Here is a 17783-nt window from a genome sequence, read left to right as displayed (position 1 = left end):
AAGACAATTAAAAAAAATGCAATAACTAAAAATTTCTTGCATAAATTTTTTTCAATTTCCATATATTTTTCTTGTTTTGAAAACGTAAAAAAGTGTTTAATTTTTTTTTATTCTATATTTACACGCAGAAAAATATTTTGTAGAATCAGCCTGTACGAGGTTTGATTCAACAAAATTTTTGTTCGATATAATCAACGCAGATTTTGCGTTGAAACAAACCTTGATTTTCTCAATTCCACAAAAATCCTTTGTTGTTTTGAAAAAGTTGCTTTGACGTTTAGCGTTGATTCAACAAAAATCTTGATTTTCAAATCAACAAAACGTTTTGTTGATTCAAATATGCCTTATTTTTCTGCGTGTAAGTTTTCCGAAAACTGAAAATCAAGCTTTATCTATAGTAGGGACCATCCATAAACCACGTGGACACTTTTTTGGAAATCTCAGTTTTTTTTTTTTTGACAAACATTGATACCTGTAGTTGGGGAACTTCAATAATAATAAAAGCATGACAACTACACACGCCTTCTTATTTTTCATAATATTACCTTGTATTATTTAAAATAGCATTCAAATATTCAATTACAATAAATGAGCCTGAATCAGCCAATAAACGACAGGAGTAGTGTGTGTTGTTATTGCGGCAGCGACGGCATGTTACAAGGTATCGGCGGCGTTAATGCGGCTGCTGCTGTTCCTCTTGCCCCTTGCTGCTTTTGCCGCAGTGGTTTATGCACAACCGCTTGAAGTTGTTGAGCAGCTGCTGGCGCAGAGCCTCCCGCTGCTGCTTGATGATGTTGCTGCGTGCCTTAAACTCCAGAATGCACTCGTGCGGGATGAAATCCCCCTCGCCGTCGTCCTCCTCCGCCGACGATTTGTCCTAAAAGGGATGGTTTGAAACAGTTGAAGATTTGCGAATATTTTTTTGGGGGGTTTGAAGCAAACTTACCAGCATTTCCAGCAGACTGAGCGCCGGCCCGGACACGACCGAACACGACGTGTACCCTCGGGTGTGCGGCGAACCGGCCGGTGACCCCGACGACGTGCTGTGGCTCGCCCTTTGTGACATCATGCCGCTGTCGTTGCTGTGGTGGTTGCAGAACCCGTCCGAACACGCCACTTCCGAGCCCTCCGGAGTGCTGACCAGGCTGGACGACGACAGCTGGGACGATTCGGTGTTTTGCGGTTCGGACGAGTAGCCACCGTCGATGGAAGCGTGATGGGTGCAGTGTTTGGATGGTCCCGTCGTGGCCGTCGGAGTGGCCACCGGTTCGGACTTTGAAAATGCTGCCACTGCCGAGCACTGCTGCTGCTGCTGCTGCTGTTGCTCCTCCGAGTCGTCCTCGTCCTCATCGTCGTCATCGCCGTCCCGGGTGTGTTCCTCGCACTGGCACTGGGACATGGTTCCCGAGCCTCCGCCGCCAAGACCCTTCTTTTCGTTGCGCTTCTTGCGTTTCTTCAGCTTCTTTTGCTCTTTCTTCTGCTCCTTGGAACGTTCCTCGCGGCTTATTTCCTGGTACAGCAGCTCCAGGTTGCTGATGCCCTGCTTATTCTCGACGGCCATATCGAAGCTGCGACTGAGGGCGTGGACGGCCACGGCCGCCAGCACCTGGCATGCGTTTTCCTCCTCGCGGAGACACACGTTGATGCGCCGTAGCCGCTCGTACAGGCACATTCCGATGCACGTCAGCACCTCCTCCTGGGCAATCTCCAGCGTTTTGGCGTGACGTTCACGGTGCCGCGAGTTCCGGCCACTCAGTTCCGGCTCGGCCCGCTTGATCAACCCGTCGATGTACTCCAGCTTGGTCTGGAGGTGAATGTGTTTGTCGGTCAAACAACGCTTGATTCCCGAGTATAAATGCGCGACGTAGCCCTTCTCCTTGGCCGGATTGCTTTCGTCCACGAGCAGTGAGTATGCCTTTTCGACCTTGGTACGACACTCCTGGCAGAATTTGTGCTTCTTCAGGTAGCCATCCAGCGTGGAGTGCAGCTCGGACGCCTCAATGACGGCCAACTCGTCCTTGCACTGCTGCTTCATGCAGTTCCACACGTCCCGCCAGGTCTCGGAGAAGGGCCGCGAACGGAACGAGTCCAGGGAATGCAAATTGCAGCGTGAGCTCTTCCTGTTCCGAAACTGGTTGTCCAGCAACCCGTCCAGCAGGGATTTATGCTTGTGCAGCAGATTACAGACGGCCTGCGCCGACCGGATCTTGTCGTCGCTGATGGTCAACACGCCCTTGCTGGAAATCACGATCGGATCCAGCGTCGGATGGCCCGACAGCATCAACTGGTAGAACAAACGCTCGACGCTCCTCCGGCAACCGACGCAAGGCACATTCTGGCTCAGCACCGCCGTAAACTCCACCGTCGGAACGTGCAGCGAGAGGCGCAACTCGGCCGGGGACAGCAGCTGGTACTTCCGGGTGAATTCCTCCAACTCCGCACCCTTCACCGCCGGCCGATCAAACACCAGCCCCTTCGAGTTCAGATCCATCAGCATCTGCGGAAAAGCCCCCAAAACAAACCATTACGAAATGTCCCCACATGGGTGGCCACACGGTTCCCCCCAGGCAGAGGACACACTTACCATCAGGTTTTCACCCCCGATCAGGGGCAGCTGCCTTTTGCTAACTTTGACACAGTTGCTCTCGTCGGAGCGGTACACGTACGTTAGCTTGGCCATTGTCGACGGCGAATAACCCGGAACGCGAACGCGGAAACACCCCGGACAAAACGGTTCTTTTCACGGGGTAAAATATTCTAATAATTGAGAGGAAAATAGTTCCGTTCAAAACACTGGCGAAATGACACACGTCGCGGCCCGAAACTTCTCCAGGTAATCGCCAAGAGCGTGGAGGTGAGCACCGAAAATAGAAAACAATATGGCGGCAGAGAGGTCGCGGCGACCGACGTCACCTGATCGCTTGTTGTTTTGTGAAGCAGGTTTGTGTAACGATTTAAAATTAAGTTATTTTTAAACTTAGTTTATGTTTACGAATGATTAGATAAAGCAATTTGAACAAAAAAAGATTTTGATTGATAAAAGATAATTTCTAACTCCGTTAGCACCTTGCGCACCTTGGCTGTCAAAGTTTTGTGAAAGGTGATTGCAGCGCCACTCGGCGGTGAGGACGAAAAGCAAACGGCATTTGGCCCTTTTATTTTGTTGTTTCATAAATATTTGACATTCATCATAGAACTGTTTTCAAGATACTACTCTGGAAAGTGCACGGCATACGCACGTGAACATTATTTTTTTTGATTTTCTAGAATGTTCAAAGCTGTGCTCAAATTTAACCAGAGTTAAGGTAAGAACAAGATTGTCCGTCAGGCCTGAACGCAAACGCAAAATTTGGGCCTGTCATCATAGCATGCCAGTCATCGACCATTGAACAAAGCAACCCCTGCAGATTGTTCGACTGACAGTTGATGGAAAAATCGAACTGGCACAGCGTTCTGCGTTCATCACTGCGTCGAACGTACAATCTTGTTCTCAGCTTTATTTGGCGAAATTTAGGCTCCATTTTAGCATATAGTTAGTATGTAAAACTTGCTGCAGCAGAAAAAAGGTGGCCCAATTTTGTAAGCAATTGGGTACTAAAGCCCTATGTAAATTTGTATGTACAACGGTAAAAAATACGTTTAAAAACCATTTCCAGGGTTGTTACGGAAAATTAAAAAAAAAATCCGCGCCAGATCCGCGCCGACCCCAAAACCCAATCCGCGCGAAATCCGCGCCATATAAAAAAAGAAGAGAGTAACATAATGAATGAAATTTTTTACGAAAAAAGTATAATACAGAAAGCATTTGGATAAGTAGGGGAGCTGGGGGTAAGACGGCCAGGCGGGGTAAGACGGCCACCCTACTGTTTTAATAAGTATACTAATGAATATTACTAAAATGTTTAGCAATACTGTTCCTCATGCTAAATAATGCATATGGAGTCACCTTTGTCAAAAATATTGTTTGAAATAGTATAAAAATAGCTTAAAATGAAGAAATAATTTTTGAACTTGAAACTGGATGTAATTTCCATGAATTACAACTTAGGCATTTTTGTTAAATAACAATATGTTTTCCTTTCTTCAAATATTTTTTCATGTTAAATTGAAGTTTTCCCTAGATTATGTCCCTCGAAAAAGTTCAAAATATGCGATGAACTGTTTACAAAAAATGTTTAAAAAAATAATTTATTTGGGGGCAAGACGGCCACCTCCTCCGGGGGTAAGACGGCCACCCGTAATTTGTAGATTTTATTTGATATAGGTTATATTTTTGACGGTTTTTGACTATTAAGACATATTTGTAGATAAAGGAAAAGCATTTTCAATAAAACTATCCATTTTTAATCAAAATGCTGTTAACTACCGTTTCGACAACATTCTTTACTGTGATATAGCAAAACTCATTGAATAGTATGAAATCCTAGCAAACTTTTCACAAAAATCGCTAATTTAATATAGTTTACATAATTTTGATTTACTTATTCTAATCGAAATACACAAACTATTTTTATTGTACCAAATTGTGTTTGTTTTGTAGTAAAAATTCATAGTTTTTCATAAAATGTGGTCGCAATAATATGAAATTCACTGAGCCAAAATATGAAATTTTTTAAACAGCATTTTTCTTCACATTTGAAACCTGATTTTTTCCAACCAAAATAGTTATGATGTTCAGAGAAGTCTGTTGAACCAACCATGTAGGTGTTTGGGTGGATTTAGCAAAGTTATTAAGTTAATTTATAGCACTGGCCGTCTTACCCCACATGGGTGGCCGTCTTACCCCGCGTATTTCATATATATACGATTTCAATTATTTTTTTAAAATTGCTGAAAAGTATTGAAAATTGGTTTTTAGACCAACTAATTTATGTCATTTCTATAATGGACTAGAAGTAGAACAATATGTACGTAATTTGAGATCAAAATAATCTGTTGTGTAAATTTTATTAGACTTCTCCCTTAGGGTGGCCGTCTTACCCCCATCTCCCCTACCGTTCATCAGTTGTGGATTCATATCCCTTTAAATAGCGTTGCTTTCAAAACAAATACAGGAAAAAAATTAAATTCAAAAATTTAAAACCATAAAATAAATCACCAAATTATAAAATCTAGGGATTTTGTACTTGATAATTCTCGCCAAAATTTTACTCTGGAAAATCAATACACGAAATTTCTATTATTTTCTTCTCTAAATTTCTCTAAACTAAAATATGCCTCCGAAAATCTGAACTAAGAAAATGGCAAAAGAAATAATAAGTTATTAATTTAATAATTTAATAATTTAATAATTTAATAATTTAATAATTTAATAATTTCATAATTTAATAATTAAATAATATAATAATATAATAATTTAATAATTTAATAATTTAATAATTAAATAATTTAATAATTCAATAATTTAATAATTTAATAATTTAATAATTTAATAATTTAATAATTTAATAATTTAATAATTTAATAATTTAATAATTTAATAATTTAATAATTTAATAATTTAATAATTTAATAATTTAATAGTTTAATTATTTAATAATTTAATAATTTAATAATTTTATAATTTAATAATTTAATAATTTAATAAGAACTTTCTTGAAAAATTAAAAACTAAAAAAAACAATTCTAATATTTTCGTTATTTTTTAATTTAATAATTCGTACTTTTTTACGTTTTTTGAGCCTGTAAGTATCGGCAATTTCAAATGATGAATTCTATTTTTTCATTAATTTGAATATGTAAATTCTGAGATTTCAAATTGTTATTTAATTTTTAACATTACATTTCGCTTTAAGACGGAGATTTTAGCAGATTGCTAATTGGATTTCGTCATGTTGTGATAATTGGGAGTAGAATCAATTCTACCTGAATCAGAGTAGCAACAGATTTTTTTTAATTTTTTCAATAAACCAAAAATATAAAAATTTCAATTTTTATATTGAAAAAACTTAGAAAGTCTAAAAAGTTTCATTTTTTTGAAATTCTGTTATTTTTCGAATTTTGTTATTTTGATTTTAATAAAATTGTTATTAATATGAATTGTTAAACTGCTGTTTTAAAAATAATGAGTTGTAATATTATGTTAAATTTATATAACAAATCTCAAAACATTTAAAAAAATCGCTCCTTGAAGATTATTTCGAAGTTTCGTATTAAGTAAAAAACAATCAATAATTTTTAGAAGAAAACTTTCTTCATTAACAACTCCTTAGAAATCGATGTTTTTGCACTCAACGAAAAAGATTGAATTTATTCAATTCCGAATAATATTTTCCTATGTAATTTGAAAGAAATTCTATCGTTCTCAATCATTTGTTTATCAAAATTGCTATCCGCGCGAAATCCGCGCCTGAACAAAATTAGCCAGCAAATCCGCGCCAGATCCGCGCGATTCGCGCCATCCGCGCCATCCGCGCGATCCGCGCCATCCGTAACAACCCTGCATTTCTGATAACTTTTTTTCATTTTAATGCAAAAAAAAAAAAACAATTACAAGACAACATTTTTGCGATGGATCAACTATGGTCCACTTGGAACGAGCTGTCAATCAAGTAGGACTTTTTCTGTCAAGAAGGGCCGAGAAGTTTGTTATCAAAAGACGTGGTTTGGTGTTAACTGTCTGAAGTGTACTGTTTATTGACATAAGGTATAGGGTGGTTCATATGTAACTGTTACGATAGAGTGGTTCAAATACAACATCTCCCCTCTTCCAAAAGCTATGCACTCCCTGTGCTCAAACTACAAAATCAGAAAACCTTGCTGGTTTTTTAATCTCCCTTTTTGGACGCCCTTCGTTCTGTTTAGAACGCTCCTGCCCACCCCTGCTCTGCTCTGCTCTGTTGGTTGTTTCCGTTGTCGATGTCTCGTTGTCTCGCTCCCTGCTCTCTGGTGTATTGTCGACGATACCGCTGTCCCCGCCTTTCTTGTTGTAGTCACGTCTCTCGAAGATCGTCTGCTTTGGTTCGTCCTGGTGCTGCTCGACTGGACTTGTTGGTGTCGGTGGTCGCATTATCCTTGGTTCTCGGATCTGGTTGGCAAACTGTTGACCTCCCGGTTTAATATGCACTGCGCTGCGTCGGTACACGCCACCATCTTCTAGCCGTACATCGCACGATTGGTCCGGAAATTGGTGCACAACTGTTGCTCGTTCCCACTGCTTGTCTAGGTCAGGTCGTCGTTGTACCATAACGTTTTCCCCGATCTTCAGCTCCGGAAGCTCCTTTGCATGTTTGTCATAACTCGCCTTGACCACTTTTCTCTTCTGCTCGATCCGGTCTTCCACGTGTGATGCTCGAGGCGGCTGCAACTTGTTTGTTATGACGGGAATCGTGCTTCGTGTGTTTCTCGAGAAGATTCTCTGGTTGGGGCTTGTTCCTACGGCGTTTGGCGTGTTCCGATGTTGTTGCAGTGCTTGCCAGAAATCAGTACCACTTTTGGCGCACTTCTTGAACAGCTGCTTCATTGACTTGACCGCTGATTCAGCTTTTCCGTTTCCTTGCGCGTGGTATGGAGCAGACGTCACGTGCTTGAAACTCCATTCGTTCGCAAATTTGGTCCACGCTTCGTTGCTGAACTGCGGTCCATTGTCTGTGACAACAACTTGTGGCGTTCCGTGACGGGCAAAATTGCGCTTGCACGCCGCAACAATAGTTTTGGTCTTCGTGTCGGCTAGCAGGTCAACCTCAACGAAGTCAGAAAAACTGTCCGCTGTGACCATCATGAGAATTCTCTTGCCCTCTTGCTTGATCTCTGCCAAATCAATGTTCACACGCTGGAAGGGATATTCCGGTATCTGGTGTGACGTCATGGGTGGCTTGCATTGACTGGCGCTGAACTCCATACACACCTCGCAGTTTCGTACGTAGTTGGTGATCTGGTCAGCCATCCCTGGCCAGAAGAACGACTCCCTAGCTGCTCGTAACGTGTAGTCAATTCCCAGGTGCGCTACGTGCAACTTCTCGATCAGCTTCTTGCGGAGGCATTTCGGCACCAACACTCGGTCTCCTTTGAAGATCACTCCTCGGTGCGTTGTGAGCTCGTTTTGCAACGTCCTGTACACCAACAACTCATCGCTCACGTCTTCTTTCCGCTCAGGCCAGCCATCGATCAGCACACTCATCAGCTTGCACAGGGTTGTATCCTTCTTGGTCTCAGTTGCGATTTCACCGAACCGATCGTCCGACAAATTGATGAGTTCCACAACGTTAGTGGCCGCTATCTCGTCGAACGCAGCATCCACCTTCTCTATCAGCATCACTTCCGCGTCCAGGTTGTGGGCAGGTTTCTCTGTTGCAGTTCGTGACAGCAAGTCTGCTATGTACATCTCGCTTCCCTTCTTGTACCGAACGTGGATATTGTATCTTTGCAGCGTCATCCTCATTTTCTGCAGTCGGAGAGGTGCTTCCGTGATCGGCTTCCGGAAGATGTCTTCTAGCGGTTTGTGGTCGGTCTCTACAACCACTTGGTGCCGTCCTGCCACGTACTGGTCGTGGCGCTTGCACGCAAACACAATTGCTAAGCACTCACGTTCGATGGACGCGTAGTTCCTCTCGGTCTTCGTTAACGTCCTCGATGCGTAGGCTACTGGTCTTTCATCCTGCAACAGCACGCATCCCACGCCCTGTTGACTTGCGTCGCACTGAATCAGCAAAGGTTCTGTTGGATCGTAGTACCGGAGAATGGGGTTCTGTGTCACTAGCTGCTTGATCAGGTTGAACGCACCGGCAGCTTCCTGATCCCAAACGTACTCCACGGTGTCCCGGGTCAGCTTTCTTAGCGGCGCACTCACATCCGCTAATCTTGGCATAAATCTGCCCAGGTACGTTATCAATCCTAGGAACGTCATCAGCTGCTTCTTGTCCGAGGGTTCTGGAATGTTTAGGACTGCCGAAATCTTGCTTGGATCGGGTTTCACTCCTTTGTCTGTCAGAACATGACCAAAAAACGGAACCGATGACAGCGCCACTTTTGCTTTCGAGCGGTTCAGCTTCAGACCTCGCTCGCGGAATCTCTTCAAGGCAGCTTCCAAGTTCCGATTATGGTCCAACATCGCTTGTTCCATGGTATCGCCACATCCGTAGATCACGACGTCGTCTGCGATGCATCGCGTTCCGCGCAGGCCGACGATTACTTGCTGCTGCTCCTTCTGGTACATCTCGGACGCACACGCGACTCCAAATGGCATCCGCTTCCAGCGATACACACCCATTGGTGTCCAGAATGCAGTTAGATCGGCACTCTCCTCATCCAGCTCCATGTGCCAGAATCCGTTCTTGGCATCCAGAACTGTGAACACCTTCGCCTTCGCAAATTCCGGCAGCATCTCCTCAATTGTAGGGATTTGATGGTTCGCACGCCGCACCGCCTGATTCAGCTCCGCTGGATCCAAACAAAGCCTTAATTTGGTTCCCTTCTTCACCAGCACCAAGTTGCACAACCAGTCCATGTGCTTGTTTACCGGCTCCACTATTCCTTTCTTCTCCAAATCGCTGATTTTGGACTGTAGTTCCGGTAGATACGCGAGGGGAATGCGCCGGGGCTTCTGCTGGACAGCTGCAACGGAATTGTCGATTTCAATCTTGAACCTTCCGTCAAACTTGCCGTCTCCTTCGAATACGTCCTTGTACTTACTCAAGATGTGGTGGCACTCTTGCTGGAGCGTGTCGATACTGTACAAGTCGTGGACTTTGATAATTCCCAAATCCATTGCCGATTGCGACGACAACAGTGGTGGCCGTGTTTTCTTGACCACGATGAATGTCAACAGCTTGGTTCCGTTCTTGAGCTTAATCTCCAAGTCCACCTGGCCTTTGGGCGCAATCACCTTCCCCGAATAGCACCTCAGCTTCACCTTCGTGGGGCTCAACTGTTGGTCCGGGAGTAGCTGCTTCAAGTCTTTGTAGCACATAACGTTAACCCGTGCGCCAGTGTCGACCTGGATCTCCAGCGGCGAAGTTTTTCCCGCGCCTACGGCCACCTTGAGTTCGACCATAATCTTCCCAGCCTCTTTCAGATTTTTCCCATCAACTTTGGCAATGTCGACAAACTCGCACTCTTCCTCGGTATCTGAACTCGCAGAGCTCTCGGAACTGTCCTCCACGCGCCGGACGTGCTTCTTGTGATGCTTCTTGTTCCGATTTTGGTTCCGTCCCTTCTTCCAGCAAACGTTCTTGAAATGGTTTCTTCCTCCACATCCGATGCACGTTTTCCCGTACGCTGGACATTTCGCTTTGTCTCGGTCGTGCTCGTTTCCACAGTAACGGCACGGCTTCTGCAGCTTCCGCGTGGCCGTCACCTTGAACGTTTCTCCTGCATCCCGGCTTGTGCTTTGTTTTGCTGCCATCTTCTCATACTTGCTGGCCAGGTCCTCGATGTCCTGGCTCTCCTTGACCTTCACCACCATCTGGTCAACCGTCAGATTTCCGGCTTTCAACAGCTTTTTCCGCATCTGGTGATCCGATATGCCAACAATCAAACGATCTTTGACCATCTCTTCTTGTTGTGCTGGGGTGTGGCCGCATTTCTTCACCTTCTTCCGCATCCGCTTCACGAAATCTTCGATTTTTTCTCCGTCTTGCTGGACCATCGTGTTGAAATCCGCTCTTTCCAGTCGAACGTCCCTTGCCGGCACCAGGTGCTCTTCCACTGCCTGCAGAATGTCTGTTGGCGTTGCCTGCTGCGCTTCCGTCAAGGCCAAATCGTCGATCATCATAACCGCTTCCGCCCCGACGACGGCCATGAACGTCGCTATCTGCAGATCATTTCCCTTTTTCGACAGCTCTGTGGCCAGCGCGTAGTACTTCCACTGCAGCTTGAACTGTTTCACCGCCTCTTCTACATTTCCGCCCAGTTTCAGGGGCTCAGGAACCGGAATGTTCGACATTTTGAGGTTATGTAAACAACGCGACGTTTACGATCGAAAACTCGCGAAATCCCGTAGCCGACTACTTCCAACTTTTCGGCAAAACTTCAAAGAACAGTTTTTTTACGTTTTCATCGCTAAACAACGTTTAAATCGTGAGATTTTTCGCAAAATATCCCACTTCTGACACCATGTTATCAAAAGACGTGGTTTGGTGTTAACTGTCTGAACACAAACAACAAAGTTAATTTTAAAAAATTGAATTAAAAATCCATTTTAAATCCTTTGCGATCGTTCAAAGGTTCATTGTACTCAGAAAATTAGCTTTATCGTTGTGAAAAATAATATCACAAATTTAAGCTTAATTTTTAGGCCCCAATTGGATGTGATACTCAACAATAAAGAAAAACAGCTTTTTCCGCAATAAAATCAACCGCTCTAGTTGTTTGTACATCATAACATGAAAATTTTATTAACCTATTCCACCCAATATGCGTGCATTCGATGCAACCAAAGGCTATTCTAGTCTTGTTTTTAGTACTATCAATATGATACAATTGTTTAACAAAAGGCCATTCTCGTAAAAGTTTGTTCAGAATATCGCTCTCTCACTCCTAGCAATCTCTACAGCTTGGACCGCAGCCGGCCACTGTTCCGCACAAACACAACCTCCGGCGAGACCTTGGGCACCTGAACCTCGCGAAAGTTGTTGACGATTTTCTTGTTCGAGTCCTTCGGGCAGGACTGCAGCTCCCGGAAAGCGGCACACTGGGCGCGCGAAACGTAAACTGGCGTTTTGTACACGATCCAGGTTACGGTTTCGTAGTACGGCGGCGTCGTCAGCGAACCCTGGTAGGTGTAGTAGTGCCGGCTGAGGTCCTGCAGGCCCATCCAGGCAAGGCAGTCTAAAAATTTGGAATCATAATTAATTTTAAAATTTCAAGCGCCACACGTGTCCCTACTCACCGGCATCGATCTGCGCCTCCGAGTTTGGCACCTTAATGTCGTGAATGCCGTTTACAATCTTGTCAAACTGGCAACAGTCCGTGTCGCCGTAGGCTTGCATGAAAAATCCTATCACTGCCAACCCGTCCGGCTTATCGACCGCCTCCTTGAAGCTGCCGTACTTGGCGTTGTAATGGACCGCGTGCGCCTCCATCGAGTACGTGTTGCCCTCGAGGATGTGCTCGCAGCCGGAGTCGTCCTCGACGCCCCAGTGAAAGTGCAGCTGCTCGAAGATGTACTTGTTGCCGAGCGGGCCGCCCACGATGAACGGCTGGAACGTGCGGTCCGAGAAGGTGATCTGGGAATTTAAGAATTTTAAGAAATTTGAGAATTTTAAGAATTTTAAGAATTTTAAGATTTTTAAGAATTTTAAGAATTTAAAAATTTTAAGAATTTTAAGAATTTTAAAAATTTTAAGAATTTTAAAAATTTTAAGAATTTTAAAAATTTTAAGAATTTTAAGAACTTTAAGAATTTTAAAAATTTTAAAAATTTTAAGAATTTTAAGAATTTTAAGATTTTTAAGAATATTAAGAATTTTAAAAATTTTAAAAATTTTAAGAATTTTAAGAATTTTAAGAATTTTAAGAATTTTAATAATTTTTAAGAATCTTAACATTTTTTTTTAGAATTTTGAAAATTTCAAGAATTTTAAAAAAATTTAGATTTTAGATTTAGAATTTTAGAATTTTAATAATTTTAAAAACTTTAAGAATTCTAAGAATTTCAAGATCAAGAACATAAGATTTTTACAATTTTAGAAATTTATGAAAACTGTTCAGACTTGATTAACTGAAGGTCTCGGGAAAATTTCATTTCGCATAATCAAATCAGGATGTTTTTTTCGTTGACTTATTTTTGCTTGTCGAGCTTAAGTATGACTTCTGAACTACTCCAAAGTCATTCAGAATTATAAAATTAAAGATGGTGGCCAAAACGGTGGTGATTAAATATTTAGAAAATTAATTTAGAATTTTTCGAGGTCATTTTGACTAAAATGAGATCAAATAATTCGAATTTGGCGTTAAAAGCAAGACAATAAAAATAAAGGAAAAAATGTTCCCTTACAATACTTATTATCCTAATTCGGGTAATCGAGTTTAAACTGCATTTGAAATTTTGAATTTCAAGTTTTTAGAATTTAAATTAAACTTTGGAATTTTAGGATTTAACAATTTTAATGTTCAAATTATGTCGAATTCTTAAATTTAAAAATTTTAACAAATTCAAAAATATAGAAAAGTACGATTACTCGAGTTATATGAAATTCTAAAATGTTTTATTTATAATTTCGATTGCTGAATTTAAGAAATATTAACAAATTAAATGTATTTTTACAAGGCTGGGCCCTATGCTGGGCCTCACGGAAAGTACAATCAAAGAATTTGATTTTTTTCAATTTTTCAAGTTAAAAATTGAATTTTATTTTATTTAAGAATTACAAAATCTTGTTATTTTAGAATTTCATATATTACTGCGGGCGTTAATAATTAGAGTTCACGCGCGGTGATACGTCCGCAAGATAATGGTCGCATGACAGCCGCAGAACAAATTTTGGCTGTTGTCAAAGGTTGCCTTGAGTTTTCAGCTGACTTTTTGGAAATTATTCAAAACAAACCAAGTTGACAGCCAAATCAACGCAGAATTTCAGTTCAACTTGCTGATTTCTACACTGCGGTAGTTAGGCGGCAATAATCACCTGTCACTCACAGCGAGGGAGAAACGTGATTTGATCTCGCAATAAGAAATATTTGGGATTCGCTCTGAAATGCCCGCAAAATTTACCCATTTTGTTACATCCTAATGGTACATTTAGCTATTTTTGCAACCTTTTATTTATTTGTACTGAAAAGCAAAAGTTATTTTCCAGCATTTTGAGCTAGATTTTGAGCCATTTTTTAAAGGTTCAAGTTCAAGTTGAGTGTACAAATCAAAAATAAGTTTTGGATGAGTGCACCAATGATTTTTCCTTGAACGTTACGTCATCAATGAACGACTCTGGCAAAACACAATCCACGGAAGAAGATGCAAAAAAAAAATCTGGCAACAGCGCAATCCACCTTCCGTTCAAAACTCTACACCCGCCCAACGCCTACTTCCTAACGGTTTTTCTTTTGTTTCGCGTCGATTTTACAAATTTTTCACTCAAGTTTGAACTTTCGAACGCGTCGGTCGTCTTTTCCACATTTCGCTCGTGGCTAGTTTTGAAGAAAAAACCGTTTTTTAACCCGTTATCCGTCCGGTGTTTCGTGAAAGTTTAGTGAAAAGGTGCTTTCGTCTAGTGAAAAGTGAACCATGTCCTGCTTCAAAATCAAGTGGAAGGTGCCTTCGTGGTTGCGACTCCGCCGTCGCCCCCGTCAACCGGATGTGCCGGTTCTGGTGCGCATCGTGCCCCATCCGCCGCCACCCTCGCCGGAACAGAAGGCCAAGGAGGAGCGGCGCCCGGAGCGCGGTCCCGGCTTCTATCGGCGGGTGTTCCGCGGCGAGCTGCTCCAGCTGGAAGCTTGGGAGGAGCTCAATACGGATCTGCCGTACGGGGCCGCCGCCTACTACCGGTCCGATCTGAGCACGTACGAGGACGAGATCTTTTGCCGGCTGCACTGCTGCAAGGACGAACGGGACCTGATGGGGAAGCTGGTGGCGAAGAATGCGGGGAGGTGCTCGTGCTTTGGCCGCGGCAAGACCCGGGAGGAGCTTGAGAGGTCGCTGAAGAAGAAGATGCTGAGGCAGATTTGCCGGGATATTAGGCGTGAGTTTCGGGTTTTGGGGGGCACTTCCGGTTGATTTTTTGAATGTTTTTTTTTTTTCGTTTAGGGTTGGGCAAGTACAACCGGAAGTTGGCGCTGGGGTACTTCGAGGAGATTAGGCAGTATTTGGCTGCGGTGAAGGAGTGCGAGAATCACGTGCTGGTCCGGACGTGGGAGGACACGGCCCCGGAGGATATGGATCCGCTGCAGGGCACTTCGGACTCGTACTACCGGAAGGAGTTCCGCAAGGCGCCGCTGTGGAACCCGAAGCTGTGCGAGCCGTGGGCGGAACCGGCGGAGCCGTTGACACCGGAAGAGCTGGAGGTGCGCGCCAGGGCCCAGCGGAACCGGGCTCACAGCGAGCTGAGCCCGAACGATCGCGACCAGTGGAAGCTGTCCAAGTGGCACTACGAGCGCCGTCCGGAGCACGAGCAGGAGCACTACCTGCCGAATCACGAGCTGCCGTCGCGGCCGGGCCAGTTCGAGCTGGAGGATTTGCAGCGCGCTTTTGCGCCGCCACTGCCGGCGTCTCCGGCCAACTCGGACGAGATGGCCTCGACGGATTCGGAGGAGGTGCGCGAGGCGATCGCGGCCGAACACCGCGAGAGTCGTCGCGCCGGCAAGCGCGAGTTTTCTCTGCCGGCCCACTTGAAGAACTTTGATCCGTTCGCCGAGGACAACCGGCCGAAGATTCCCACCGTGGTGGCCAGTGCCGAGGTGACGGTCCAGAAGCCGTTCCCGGTGGAGATTGCGAAGGAGGAAGTTGCTGAAGTCGAAGAAGTCGACGATTCGGATACGTCCTTCGTGGACTCCGAGCTGGACCTGATCATCAGCGTCGACGACCTGCTCGACATTGCGATGGCCAACCTTTCTGCAGATGAACAAGACACTGTCAAGGATGCCGCCCCGGAGGTCAAGAACGATCCCGAGACCGCCGCTCCGACCGAGTCCCCGGCTAAAACCGTCAAACTGGTCATGATCGAGGTGGAGCCGCCCACTCCCACCAACGTGGTCATCGTGCAGGCCGAGATCCACCCGGAACCTGCCGACGACGAAGTTGCGCCGCCCCTGCCGGTGAAGAAGACCAAGTACCGCGAACGGTTGGTGCACTTTGAAGGTGACCCGGACAAGATCGAGGTGGACCAGTCGTTCATTGAGCCGCCGAAGGCGAAGGAGAACGAGCCGGAGCTGGGCGGAACCTCGAAGGTTCCGCGCTGCCTGCGCAACATCCGGTGGAGCTTCTTCAAGCCACTTCAGCACCCGAAGAACCCGCCCGGCATGAGCAAGCGGACGATCGTCGAACAGGACTTGGGTGAGATTTAAACTTACGATTCTTCTTCGTAACGAATGTCCCTCTTATCACTTAATCGATACATTGTAAGTTAACCTTTAATTTTAAGCTGACTCAAACCCGTAATTGTACCTAAACCGTTACTTAATAATTCTAAGCAAGAGCAAAAATAAATAGCTTCGTAAGGAACTCACCATGGCGGACGCCCCGTTGTTGACGATCTTGGCCTTGCCCCGGCCGTCCCAGTGGCCGAAGAACTCGAGCGGCTGGACGCCATCCTTGAAGGCGGTCGAGCGCTGGCACAGCGAGATGGGCGATTGGACGGGGGCGGTCGTCGTGAGGGGCATCTCGGTTCCGTTGTGGCAAGATTGAGGCACGCGTTTCAAGTTCCGACGACGCAGGTCACCACTGGAATGAGAGTTCAGGTGAGTTGCTTGGTGCGATTTTGGGCGCTCGTCGCTTATCGATTTGATTTGGATTTTGAAAGAAAGATAATTTAAAAAGAAACGGATTTACGTTATCAATCTTAAGCGGAGCTGCTTTGGTTTTTGAGATATGAAAATAACAAGTGTGACTGACTCGTTTTTTTTTTTTTTGGGTGCGGATGCCGTGTGTTTGTTGATTATGGCACGGTTCCGCTAATCAAAGTTAAACAGGGAAGCCGCAGAGAATTAACCTTAGGCGGGATTAGTAGCGTCTTGAAAGTGCTGGAATTTTAAAAGTAATCTTGAGCGGGCGCGTGGCGAATGCGTAGGTGGAGTGATAAGAAGCTTTGTAGTATCAAAGGGGTTTCATTCTGTCATATCTAAAAATAACGCAAATCCCGCAAGATTAACGTTTCCAACTCAACCGTTAATTGAAGACCAGAAAATTGGTTAATCGTAATATTAAAGTTGGCCTTAGGAAGTGACCAGTTTGCGCACGTGCTCTCTGTTCACGCGTTTCAAACATCAACACAACACTCGAGCTCAGCCCACAGAATGGTGAACAAGAAGTTTGAGGTGTTTGCGAAGATGACGTCACGTCATACGAAGGATTTGCGAAACAGACAAGGGGAACCGTCCGATGGGGTCACTTCGGCGTCTAGTTTGCCTTACCATTTTTGCTAAACAAAAAAAAAATTTGATCCAAAATTTAAAATTTTCATTTTCAACATTGATTGTAAAAAAATCGGATATTCGCCTCATGAAAGAAGTCAAAAATGTATAAACAGAAAAAATAAAATTTTGAAACAAAAATCCGAAAGCCAAAATTTTTAAATTCGAAAAATTATAATATTCTTAAATTTTAAAATTCAAAATATGTTTTTTTCTTCACATTTTGCAATTTCAATATTAAGATACATTCCAGACTAGATTATCCGAAGGCCTTGGCAAAATTTCGAATCATAATCGAATCACACAAAAAATCAAGTATGACCCCTGAATATGACGGCCAAAATGGCGGAAAGCTACGAAAAAACTTTTTTTTTTCGATTATCCGAAGGTTTAACAACTCAGGGTTGTTAAAATATCAAAATATCAGCTCTCAGCAACTACAATTATCCCGCCTGAATATTCATGCCTCAAATAAAACTGATCTTCTCTCCTTATTGAAACTCTCAGCGCCGAACATAGAGCTATCTAAGCCCGATCTCACGCACACTAGCTTACCATTTGATTTTGCTGGCGGGTACAAATTTTAACCTAAAAACCCTTCGTGTACAAACACGCAATACATGCGCACGTAGATAACTCTATAGCCGAACACGTTTTCGTGTTTGCACATACTCACGATTGACATTTTCCTTTTCGCTCTCATTCCCGCTTCCACGATTATCCTACCGCAACAGCGTTTAGCCACAAAAGCCGCCACAAAACCAATTTCGCAAACGCAGTTT

The 17783-nt window shown here is 43.8% G+C and overlaps 4 protein-coding genes across 5 annotated transcripts; 1 reads left to right on the top strand and 3 right to left on the bottom strand.

Annotated features, from left to right (window-relative positions):
- Positions 1-527: 527 nt before the first annotated feature.
- Positions 528-2845, bottom strand: LOC120415055 (gametogenetin-binding protein 2-like). Its single transcript, XM_039576436.2, has 3 exons — positions 2585-2845; positions 947-2497; positions 528-877 (listed from the first exon to the last, which is right to left on the bottom strand). Exons 1-3 carry the CDS (start codon positions 2678-2680, stop codon positions 674-676), a joined length of 1851 nt encoding a protein of 616 aa, XP_039432370.1. The 5' UTR covers positions 2681-2845; the 3' UTR covers positions 528-673.
- Positions 2846-6598: 3753 nt separating this feature from the next.
- Positions 6599-11072, bottom strand: LOC120415034 (uncharacterized protein K02A2.6-like). The gene is made up of 2 exons (XM_052706565.1): positions 9631-11072; positions 6599-9552 (listed from the first exon to the last, which is right to left on the bottom strand). The coding sequence occupies exons 1-2, from the start codon at positions 10880-10882 to the stop codon at positions 6734-6736; spliced, it is 4071 nt and encodes a 1356-aa protein (XP_052562525.1). The 5' UTR covers positions 10883-11072; the 3' UTR covers positions 6599-6733.
- Positions 11073-11274: 202 nt separating this feature from the next.
- LOC120415059 (carbonic anhydrase 2) lies at positions 11275-16251 on the bottom strand. The gene is made up of 3 exons (XM_039576446.2): positions 16099-16251; positions 11828-12164; positions 11275-11766 (listed from the first exon to the last, which is right to left on the bottom strand). The coding sequence occupies exons 1-3, from the start codon at positions 16249-16251 to the stop codon at positions 11486-11488; spliced, it is 771 nt and encodes a 256-aa protein (XP_039432380.1). The 3' UTR covers positions 11275-11485.
- On the top strand, positions 14113-16203 carry LOC120415058 (uncharacterized). 2 transcript variants are annotated; one of them, XM_039576443.2, is made up of 3 exons: positions 14113-14615; positions 14681-15925; positions 16063-16203. In XM_039576443.2, the coding sequence occupies exons 1-3, from the start codon at positions 14162-14164 to the stop codon at positions 16119-16121; spliced, it is 1758 nt and encodes a 585-aa protein (XP_039432377.1). In that variant the 5' UTR covers positions 14113-14161; the 3' UTR covers positions 16122-16203. The 2 variants fall into 2 exon arrangements, with proteins under 2 accessions (XP_039432377.1, XP_039432378.1); XM_039576444.2 differs by having other exon boundaries at positions 16014-16093.
- Positions 16252-17783: the final 1532 nt, after the last annotated feature.

The sequence above is a fragment of the Culex pipiens genome, chromosome 1, assembly GCF_016801865.2.
Source record: "Culex pipiens pallens isolate TS chromosome 1, TS_CPP_V2, whole genome shotgun sequence".
NCBI lineage: Eukaryota > Metazoa > Arthropoda > Insecta > Diptera > Culicidae > Culex > Culex pipiens.
The sequence above is the reverse complement of the archived record's forward strand: the minus strand, read 5'-3'. Positions and strand labels throughout refer to the sequence as shown.

Bases quoted from the DNA above. Each gene is read 5' to 3' on its own strand.
- LOC120415058 (XM_039576443.2), top strand. From the start codon at position 14,162: ATGTCCTGCTTCAAAATCAAGTGGAAGGTGCCTTCGTGGTTGCGACTC. The intron at 14,616-14,680 runs GTGAGTTTCGGG...TTTTTCGTTTAG, and splicing joins GATTTGCCGGGATATTAGGC to GGTTGGGCAAGTACAACCGG. The intron at 15,926-16,062 runs GTGAGATTTAAA...AATAATTCTAAG, and splicing joins GATCGTCGAACAGGACTTGG to CAAGAGCAAAAATAAATAGC.
- LOC120415059 (XM_039576446.2), bottom strand. From the start codon at position 16,251: ATGCCCCTCACGACGACCGCCCCCGTCCAATCGCCCATCTCGCTGTGC. The intron at 12,165-16,098 runs GTGAGTTCCTTA...TTAAATTCCCAG, and splicing joins ACAACGGGGCGTCCGCCATG to ATCACCTTCTCGGACCGCAC. The intron at 11,767-11,827 runs GTGAGTAGGGAC...CCAAATTTTTAG, and splicing joins GGAGGCGCAGATCGATGCCG to ACTGCCTTGCCTGGATGGGC.
- LOC120415055 (XM_039576436.2), bottom strand. From the start codon at position 2,680: ATGGCCAAGCTAACGTACGTGTACCGCTCCGACGAGAGCAACTGTGTC. The intron at 2,498-2,584 runs GTAAGTGTGTCC...GCTTTTCCGCAG, and splicing joins TCGGGGGTGAAAACCTGATG to ATGCTGATGGATCTGAACTC. The intron at 878-946 runs GTAAGTTTGCTT...CATCCCTTTTAG, and splicing joins TCAGTCTGCTGGAAATGCTG to GACAAATCGTCGGCGGAGGA.
- LOC120415034 (XM_052706565.1), bottom strand. From the start codon at position 10,882: ATGTCGAACATTCCGGTTCCTGAGCCCCTGAAACTGGGCGGAAATGTA. The intron at 9,553-9,630 runs GTAAGTACAAGG...ATTCCGTTGCAG, and splicing joins AGAGTGCCACCACATCTTGA to CTGTCCAGCAGAAGCCCCGG.